We start from the raw sequence: 9,891 nt of genomic DNA on the forward strand, positions 1-9,891 counted from the left end.
CTTTGATTATAAAATCCACCGCCGTGGAAGGTCTCCCCGGGATGATCCGCGAGCCCAGCGAGGCCGGATAATTCGAATAACCAAGGCAACCTGGAGGACCTCTGAAACCTGGAGTGCGCTCCATGTCGGACTTTTATTGCCACGCTGTACATTTGTGACTGACCAAGGTGCGCCACGGAAATCCTCGAGGACCACGCGAGATACGTCGGAAACGACGAAGAACGTACAACGAGGGACGCGAGAAAGCGTCCGCCGCCTGGACGACGACGACGACGACGACGAAGACGACGACGACGACTACGGCCGTCTTGGTCAGGAAGGGAGTCGAGAAGGTATCAGGCCCTCTCGGGAGGTCCCTCGTCGTCGGAATAACGCTCGTCCGCCGAGAAGTCGGATACGTCTTCGTCCCTCTTGGTTCCTCCACTGGCATCGGGGGGTTCGGGGGCCAAGGGTTTCGCTTCCTTCCTCGGCTCGGCTTCTGCTCGCTTCCGCTCCTCCTCGGCGCGCTGCTCCTTCTCGAGGCCGTACTCCTCGTCGTCGTCGTCCTCGCGTCCCCGGTCCGGCTCTTCGGGTTCCTCCTCGGCGGTCGCGTGCGGCGGGTCTTTCGGCCTTTGCGCGCGCACTCTGCCTACTCGGCGCGCCCCTCTACTGGAGAGAACAAAATCAGAGTTGGTGGGCGACTCGTCCGAGGAGGATCTCGCTCCCTTCTCTCTCTCTTTTCTTTCTCTCCCTTGCTCGCCCCCCGGAGAATCGGCGGAGTTATTCGTCAAAAATCGAAAACCTTGAGGAGCACCCTCGACAAAATTAAGTTCCAGTTAACGTTGCCAAATGCGCCTGGTTAAAAGATCTCCAGAAATCGTCAATGAGTTCGATTAGACTAGATACATTCCGAACACCTAAGTCTGAAAGAATGCTAAACTGCTAAATCAGTTTCTTTGGATTTACCAGAAAAAGGAATGAACACACCCAGATTCTATTTCACGAGAAATATACTATCATTTTTAACCAGAGAAATAGCATGATCGAGATTGACGGTTTAATCCAGTTAAAGTAACCGGAATTCTGATTCTTTTAACCGGGTCTTTTTTTTAATGCACGATCTCACCCCTTCGAGGCGCAGGCCGGAAATCACTATCACACCCAACGCTTTCGTTTCTTTCAGTCGACGTTTAATATCATGACGTATTCGATTTTTGTATAAAGAGGACGATATATGTATCACATAATAATAATATATATAAAGCATATAATAAATAGTCGGAGGACACTTGCGGGTCTTGCGCGGTGGGAGTGGTCATTGCTCTAACGAGGGGTCTAATTATTGTCAGTCGTCGGTGTACCTGCTGCTTCGCTTTCTACCGCGGCCACGCCTCCTCTTGGACCTCGACCTGGAGCGGCGCCTTCTGCGACCCTTGCGACCCTTGCGTCGGTCCTGGACCTCGTAGTCCTGGAACTTAACCGGGGAGCCTTCGCGCCGATGAGATCGTGCCAGGGCAGTGTCGAACCCTCGTTCCATGGCTTTTTGGTCCTTGTAGCTCGCCAGGGCCGAGGACACCCGAAGGACTCTGCAGGCCGAGTCCGCAGGGATCAGGTACCCCGAGTCCACACCGAAGGACAATGCCTTCCGGATGTACTTCCTGGCTCGCAGTCGCTCTGGAAATCCGTGAAAACACCATGAGTCGCTTTCCTTACCTTTTTTACGAATCTCATTGAAAAGAAACCGAATAGAAAATTCACCTTCCCCGCAGTCGGCCTTGCAGCAGTCCCTGCCGTCCCTGCAGGAGTAGCAGCGTTTCTGTATCGACGTCCTACCGGAACGACGGCCCGCTCCCCAGGTGCCGGCTCTCATGGTGCACGGCTTCCTGGCGTCCAGCGGTCCCATATGGCTGAGAATGACCAAGGATTGTTATTTTAATTTATTCGAGGTTTTAAGGGAGGGAAACATTTGTAGGAGAGTCTCCGACGAACTCGTGTCTACGGTGGTCTACGCGGTGCAGGGCATCGTGCCTCCCTCTACGGTCTTCCGGGTGCTCGTCAACGTCCTCGGCGTCCTGGTGGCTCCTCGACGAAGGGCTCGCGTGGTGTCGCTTGATCGGCGCCATTTTCTTCGGATGCGTTCTCCTCCGTGGTCGGCTATTTTAATACTTTCTTTGAATATCGATCTCTTTCACTCGGGAAATTTTCTTTGGGCCCCAGCTGTGGGTTCCTGGCTGTGTTTCTCGGTGGTGGGGTCGGGGTGAGGTCGTGGCGCGTAATTTTGTCTTACGAGTTGTTTGTCCGGACGAGGGTGAAACACGAAAGCCGAGGGCCGATGACGAGAAACGAGCGACGTTGCCCGGGCCAACTGACGCCGAAGACCTCGAGGCGCTCCGATTTTTGACAATTGACGGCGGATCGAGGTCGAGGTTTGTTGGTCCAAATGTTGCGCCAGAAGAAGGAACCAATCGTAGGTTGAGTATCCCTATGACGATCGCGACTTTCTGACGATCGCCAGATAAGTGAAACTCTTCGGGGCCAGACAGTCGACGTTGGCGCCGATCGATCGGCAGATTACCGTTCACATATGGTCCACGTCGTGACGATGAGACGGAATTATTACGAATAATTTTCAGGTTTAACCCGAATCCACGATTAAGAAGAAACTCCAGAAAATGCATATTGAGTTAAATGTAAATAGAAAGTTAAATTGAGTTGAAAAACATAGAACCAGTTACATTCGATACAAACATTAATACAGTAACATCGAGATAAAAAAATGTAACCATAATTTTATGTAATCTTTTTTTTTATAATAACGTTCATGATACATAATACATGAACATTCTATAATAACGTTCAGGATATATAAACATTTTATAATAAGGTTCATGATACATAGAAATGACAGGCACAATTCTCGTTGTCCCAATGTGGACACTCAACACCTTCTCGGAAATTTCCTCTCTTCCAAGAAAAAGTACAACGCTCGTTTCCCCCTAAAGTCTGTATATTCGGTTGACTTTAAATACACTTCGCAAAGTACACCTCTAAATACAAGAAGAAATTGATGTATAAGGCTCGTAAATAGGGCCCATGCTTTCCGGCGTCTTTTAAGCGCACCCGGTAACGACGTCCTGGTCCTCGACGTCATCGTCCCGGGGCTTCTCCGAGTCGTTCGCCCCGTCTCTCTCGGAGCACCTCTCCTCTTTAACGGGCTCGAAGCCTTTTTCAGAGGCTGTCGATTGAAGTCGTTGGTCTCCAAGACTCCTTTGATCCCCACCGCGGTCCTTCTCATTTGCACCGGGAGGCGGAGACGCGTCGTCCTGGCTCGTCGAAGCCCTGACGACGTCGGGAGCCGGAGTGGCACCGCGATGTAATCGCCTGGACTTCCTGGGCCTCCCTTCCTCCGCAGTTTCTCTGAAAATTCACAAAATTCGAAAAAAGAGAGAGATCAAAAGGCGTTCGAGGTCGAGGAAAAGGTCACTCGCCAAAGAGAAAGGTAAGTCTGAAAGAGACCCCACAATGTGAACCCTGGTCTCACTTGGCAAACGCGGTGGTTCTCCCTCGCCTGTTCCCCCTGGTTCCTGAAACAGGAGCAGTCGCAGGCTTCTTCCTGATGGATGCCTCCTCCCCAATCTTCCCAACCCTAGGAATCCTCGTTGTGGATCTGATCTTCTTCTTGAGAGGCACCACCTCTCTGCCAAAACCGCATTTGGGACTCTTCTTGCGCGGCGGTCTTGGAGAACTCTTCCTCTGTGGGACCATCCCTCTGTCCGCGTCTCCTCTCCTCCCCTCTGCTTTCTTAGGTGCCTTTTTCCTCCTCCCGCCTACGTTTCCATCGCCCTTCTTCGTGGTCACCTTAAAGCCTGACAGGGTTGGAGACACTCGCAACACCTGTCCATCGGGGTCGGCTGGGATGAGGTACCCAGAGTTCACTCCGAAGGAGAGCGCCTTGCAGACGTACCTCTTCGCTCGGCGCTTCCCTGTCAAGAGTCCCAGGAAAATGTCAATGAGGAAATTTGTCAACGATAGGAACGTATGCTACCTCTCTCTATTCCGGCTCGAATGTAGCTCTCGAGGATCCTGACGAGGGATCGCCTTTTCACGAGGGCGCGCGTGCTGGCGTCGGACCTGGTGGAGGGATCGGGCGGCTCGGTACAGAAGGAACCGGCGGTGGAGACGTCCCTGCTGGAGGCGTCCAGGTCCACGGTCTCTGGGATGGAACCTGGTGTATCCTTGCTGGAGAACGGATCTCGATGCTCTCGAAGATATGCCTCGCAGGTCGAAAGTCGTCCGCGACGCGGTCGCCAGCCAGGAGATCTTTGACAGCTTCCTTTGCACCTCCTGTGATGGGCGTCCAGGGCTGCCAGGTCACCCAGGAACCCGTAGACCTCCTCGGTCACGGATTTCCCACCTACCGGTCGGACGCGATGCATTGGACTTTTTGGTTTGCGACGAAGAGGCACGAGTCGCTCCTCCTCGTTCGTCGAGTCTCTTCGCCAAGCTTGCGGTTTCCGGCCCCGCGCCATGTTATAAGGGAACGGACTCTCTCGAGGTTCTTCGGCAGGAACGGCGAAGGATCCTCGTTATCTGGGAAGGGACGGATCCCCAGAGACTCCAGGACGACCGATTTTGCCCTGGTGGCTCCCGCGAGGAGGACTGACAACTGAAGCTCGGCGCGGTCGACCGACGTGAAATTCGGGACTTGGGTAAATCGAAGACGACTTCGCCGCGTAAAATTGAGTAAAATGTTCGACGAAATTGTCTAGTCTCCTTTTCAAAATTCTACCGTCTCTGAATACCTTCGTTGACTAGCAGTTAGCGTTTCAGGGTTCCGGATCGATTCATGAGAAAATTTGAGGATCCTCCGAGCGTCGTTCGTTTCCGAAAAATCACCGTCAAGTTAACGAGTCAAGAAACTACACGCAGGTTACGAGAGAGATCTCGGTGTTAGAATTTCATTTGGAATTTTTCGTGGTTGAACGACATAAAATTCAGGACTTGGCAGGTCGATAATGACTTAACCCCCCAAAGTGTCCAGCGAAACGGTTGACATTTTTTTTTAACGATACTTCCATCCATGAACGCCAGTGTCGACTTTCGATTACCGTTTTAGGACTCTGGATCTATCGAAGCGAAATTCCAGGATCGTTCGTTCCCTAGAAAAATTACCGTCGACTCAACGGGTCGAGAAGCTGCGCAGCGGTTCAGAATAGATCTTGGTGTTAGTATTTAATTTGGAAATTTTCGCTCCAGCGTGAAAGTTTCGCCAATATATAGCGGCACCGCCGTACATGGCAGCGGGGAGGCAATTTACACGAGCCAGGAGAAGCAAGCTACTCCGTTGTCCTTCTTTTCCGCCGGAAAACTCCCTCGGTCCCTTCTCTTGAGGGTGAAAGGCGTGAAAAGGCGTTATTAGTTCGGACAAGTTTCCCGGAGGACGTCAACCGAGAGCTCGCTTGGGAAACTCTTCGGCTGCTTCTTGCCCCTCGGATCACTGCTCGACTACACTTTGATTGTCGATACGCTCCCCCGAAGAGTTTCACGCATAAACGGTCACGAGGAAACTTTCATTCATTCCGAAACACCACTCACGGGATACTGTCCTTTTTCCGACGTTCTCCGTTATGAAACGATCAGGGATACTCGGAGTTTGACGGAACGTTTCCGCGTCCCGAATCGTGGTAATGGGACCAAGCACCTACGAGGCGTTAAATTGATCCTAACTCATAAATATGGGTGCTAGAAGAAAGGCCCTGAGGCGCATGAAATTTAATTATTTTTTTTTTGTAAATTTTAAAAACACCTGTAAACAAATTTTGGAAAAATTAAAATTTGAAGAGGGTCAGGGCCCTCCTTTGAGCTTCCGTGTTCACATTGTAAAATTTGAAACGTTTGGGTACACCTGGTTCGAAGAAAAGTTCCATAGACGAGGCTCCTTGGACTCTACTTTCATGTCATTTTAAACGATTTCAACGTCGTGAGTTTATTTCGAAGCACGGCCAAGGTGATGGGGCAGGTCAGTCTGCGGGTTCCTCGACGAAGCGTCCAGATCTCGCCTCGAAGACGGGGGTGGGTTTCTTCCTCAAGGGTCGCATGCGCTCAACCCTACCATAAAAACCTATAAAAAGCCATAAAATGCCGTAAAAGCTCTCGTCTTCGCCTTTATGCAGAGGCCGGTACACCGAAGACGTCCGACCTTGGGCTCGGCTCTGAAACACCGCGTGAAACGCGAGACGTGGCGCGTTGACGTCCTCTGGGAGGGGCGATCTTCGGGGACGATGGAGACACCCCTTCACGATTCTCGGAGATGACTATTGTTCCCTTGGAAATATAACTGGTAAAAGCTTTTTCGTTTCGGCACCTCGTGGCTCGTCACTCGTTCCGCGAAAGGAGGTGCGTCGAAGCTCTCCAAGAGGTGTCCTCGAATGACCGAGGAAGGAGATCGCAGTGACAGGAGACGACCATCGATTCCTGGGAATATCCTCCCTCGGGACTACGCGTCCGAGTCCTGGAGGCCATGTGAGGCGGCTTTCACCCAGACGACTCTTAGTACCATGATTCACACGCGCAATTATGTCCATTGCGCTGAAAAAGAAAAAATGGTTAACTCAAAGATATATGCATTACGATCAAGCACGGCCCAAGAAACGTCAGATTGAGTACATAAAATATTGTAATTAACATCAATTTTCCTTTCCAGCAAAGCAATTCTTCCTTGCAATTATATATAGTTCAGGTAACAATGTACATGTTAACAATATATATTTATTTCAGTTAACTGATCTTTTGTACTTGCAATTGCTTTCCTATTGATTATAAACGTTTTACACATTGGCCATTTTTGGCAGCAATCAGATTCGATCGAGTCATAAGTGTGTGGGACCTTGCAGCGAGAGGATACAAGGCTTGATTTGCATAAAAGAATGATATATTAAAGGAAAATGTGATGGGTAGAAAGGATAATTTTCATTTCACGGTGATCCAACAAAACTGTTCGACTCGCTTTTTCGGCGACGACTGATTCCTTTTTTTTTTTATTCCATAGCTCAAGTCGCTCCACGTGTTGCGGAGATGAGAAGAGCTTATTCTTGACAGTACAGTTAAATCACGTTGTAAAATTACCAGGGCGAAAGCTGCTTGAGGCTAGGACAATACAAGCGTCGAAACCGACGAACGTTGTATTTTAATAAATGCGATGCACGTCGATCATGTGTCCACCTCGATAAGTCATAATATACTTCTACGACAGACGTTGAACGACGCTAAAAAATGTAGCTCCGGCTTCGGCTTTCGGTGGCTTTGTTTTCTACAAGCCTAGATTGTTTTCTCGATTACATCAAAGAATATGTATCCTCATCGTATGATACAATTATCTTATGGGCCAGGGAAATTAATACCACCTGGCACGCCGGGTGACAGGCGTGTACAGGTGTCATTCACACAGGTGTGATTCACTGTTGCAACAGGTAAGGCCAAACTCTTGTTACACTCGAATGACGAGGCCACCTTCGATCTTGACTCGACGAGTCTCTTCCCAGAAGTACCCTTCCTACCCTGAGAAAAAAAAAGTTGGTTGACTCAAAGAAATATGCACTGCGACAACAAAATCTTGCGATCAAATACGTCTCAAGAAATGTTAGATTGAGTAAACAACATTCGTGTAAATCAGCATCATCAATTTATCTTCTCAAGAAAATTGTTTCTTGCAGTTGAAATAATTGTTTTTTTCTTTTTCTCAAAATATCCTGTCCATTGATACCGGACAAGATACGCATATTTTTGGATCTATTGAACGCTCCCCAGAACTGCAAAAATAGAATCGGACCGCGGCATTTAATTTGAGGAAACGTGCCTGGTTTGATAAGGACTAATTTCGATCAGCTCGGCTTAATTTCCTTTTCGAACGAGAGCTATTCACGGTCCCATTCGAAGAACGTTCCATCGCGTTTCTTTCGAATTCGAACCTTCTCCATGTTCACGAGTAACAAACGCGATAATAGAAACCTGAAAAGAAAATAACAAATTTATTAAGATGATGTGAAAGTGACATCAAAGAGGTCTTGTTTATGAAACCTCTCCGAACTCAATGTACCGAATCGTTTCAAACATTGCAACGTGAATATGAATACTTCAAGGAAGGCTCTAGCATCCATGAAATTTCAACTTTTTTTTTCAATTATAAGAAGTGAAATTTCACGGGTGTCACCATCTTCCTTGTAGACTCCATATCCACGTTGTAAAGCTTGAAACGATTCGATTCGCCCAGTTCGGAAAAAAGTTTCATGAACCATTGACCCCTAAGATGCCACTATCTCATCCCCTTAATAAAAAGTATGAAACGTCTTATTTTCCCCCAGTTCGCGTATCGAAGTCTTTCGAGCTTTTGGTTCGCAAGATAATGCATGAGAAGCATAAACGAGCGACTCGATGGAAGCAACACACGATGGAAGGAGTCCCCTCAACTCGGAGACACTATGTAAATTTGTCTTGTCGTCGGCAATTTGGGGAAGAAAAGGGGAGTTGAGTTGGGTAAAAATTTCGGAGAGACAAGGGTGGCTTTTACGAAAGGAAATATAATTGAGGCAGGACGAACTCGACGTCCTCGGTTGACCCTAGAATTCTGGGCTTCAGAACCCCTCGGGGAGCGAATCGCTCGTCACCATTTTTCAGGATTAAGGGTCTTTAGGGAAAAATGTTGACACATGAGTAAACTTTCGATAAAGAGGTAAGATCCCGTAAGAATGAAAATGTATGTCGCGCGACAAGTCGTTCCGACGTCGTCCGATGAATCCGAGGACGATTCCGGGCCGGACCTCCGTATCTTTTTCCCCGGAGCACCTGGGCGGAGGATTCTTGTTCGACCTCGTCGTAATGCCTCCCATCACGTGGAATCCCACCTGAAGAATCGTTGGGTTTCCGCCCGGGTGGAAATAAAGCTCCTCGAGCGGAATTTCAATGGGAATCGAGGCGTTCGCGGATCGACTCTAAACGCGAATTGAGACGTCGCGCCGTGTCGGGCCGCTCCTTCGGGAGTTCTCCTTCGAAGAGGGAGTCCCTCGAGAAAAGGGTCCACCGATGGCATGTAAATTGCCCAAGAACATCCGTGGTATCTCGAGGTACCCATTTGGAAGTATCGAGCCCGCGTACGAGTTACGGGGATCGACTTCTCCCTCGTGGACCGAGTCGCGAGGGTACTTCGTACGGAAGAACACCCTCGATTTCTCCCCGCTCGATTTCTCCCACGATTAATGGCGGCTAGCAGAACTTCGGGATACCAAAACCCTTCCCATTCCCCAGAAATTTCCCTGTTTGGAATCTCTGCAGAAATGCAGCAGCGATCGCGTCTTGGAACCTTCGCAGAACGAAGAGTTGGGACCCTTCCTCTGCGACGCACGAAACTGGCATATCTCGACAGAGATCGAGGGTGCAAACGTGTCAAGGTCTTCGGAATCCTTGTCAACGTTGACAGGGGATGTAATTGATCGACAGGACTCCAAATGGCCGGCAAGAGGAAACACGGTAATCAGCTTCCACGAGGGAGTCTACTACGACGCCTCGGAAATCGATGATGCTTCCACCCTCGGGAGATGACTCCTCGCGTGTCCAGGAATTTTGTAAACCTGGCCCATGGCATTCTTCTATCACCAGGAAATATGGAAACGTAAAGTGTAGCCGAAGCCAATTCATGGGTCGATATTTCCCCGCGAAATCGCCATCGTGCCAGATATTAATACCGAAGCTCTCCCACGTCCAGTCACAACGTTATTATCTGAATTTCTCCGCGCCCGAAGAGGAAGGGAAACCTGCCATCGCGGTATTCAAATTTCCTGAAATTTCGAGCACAAATTGCGGTGCATTCCTTCCGCCCCCGTGGAATGCAAAACAGAAAGCTTTACAAATGTAAAACCA

The 9,891-nt window shown here is 49.3% G+C and overlaps 1 protein-coding gene across 1 annotated transcript; it reads right to left on the reverse strand.

Annotated features, from left to right (window-relative positions):
• Positions 1 to 335: 335 nt before the first annotated feature.
• LOC105697221 lies at positions 336 to 2,311 on the reverse strand. The gene is made up of 4 exons (XM_012420350.1): positions 1,969 to 2,311; positions 1,738 to 1,886; positions 1,341 to 1,653; positions 336 to 648 (listed from the first exon to the last, which is right to left on the reverse strand). Exons 1-4 carry the CDS (start codon positions 2,100 to 2,102, stop codon positions 336 to 338), a joined length of 909 nt encoding a protein of 302 aa, XP_012275773.1. The 5' UTR covers positions 2,103 to 2,311.
• Between the last annotated feature and the right edge of the window lie 7,580 nt (positions 2,312 to 9,891).

Source organism: Orussus abietinus, unplaced genomic scaffold (genome assembly GCF_000612105.2).
Source record: "Orussus abietinus isolate OABI.00-Male unplaced genomic scaffold, Oabi_2.0 scaffold42, whole genome shotgun sequence".
NCBI lineage: Eukaryota > Metazoa > Arthropoda > Insecta > Hymenoptera > Orussidae > Orussus > Orussus abietinus.

Excerpts from the sequence above, each read along its gene's own strand:
- LOC105697221 (XM_012420350.1), bottom strand. The coding sequence starts at position 2,102 with ATGGCGCCGATCAAGCGACACCACGCGAGCCCTTCGTCGAGGAGCCAC. Across the intron at positions 1,887-1,968 it reads GTAGACCACCGTAGACACGA|CCATATGGGACCGCTGGACG; the intron begins GTTCGTCGGAGA and ends GGTCATTCTCAG. Across the intron at positions 649-1,340 it reads GGTAGAAAGCGAAGCAGCAG|TAGAGGGGCGCGCCGAGTAG; the intron begins GTACACCGACGA and ends TGTTCTCTCCAG.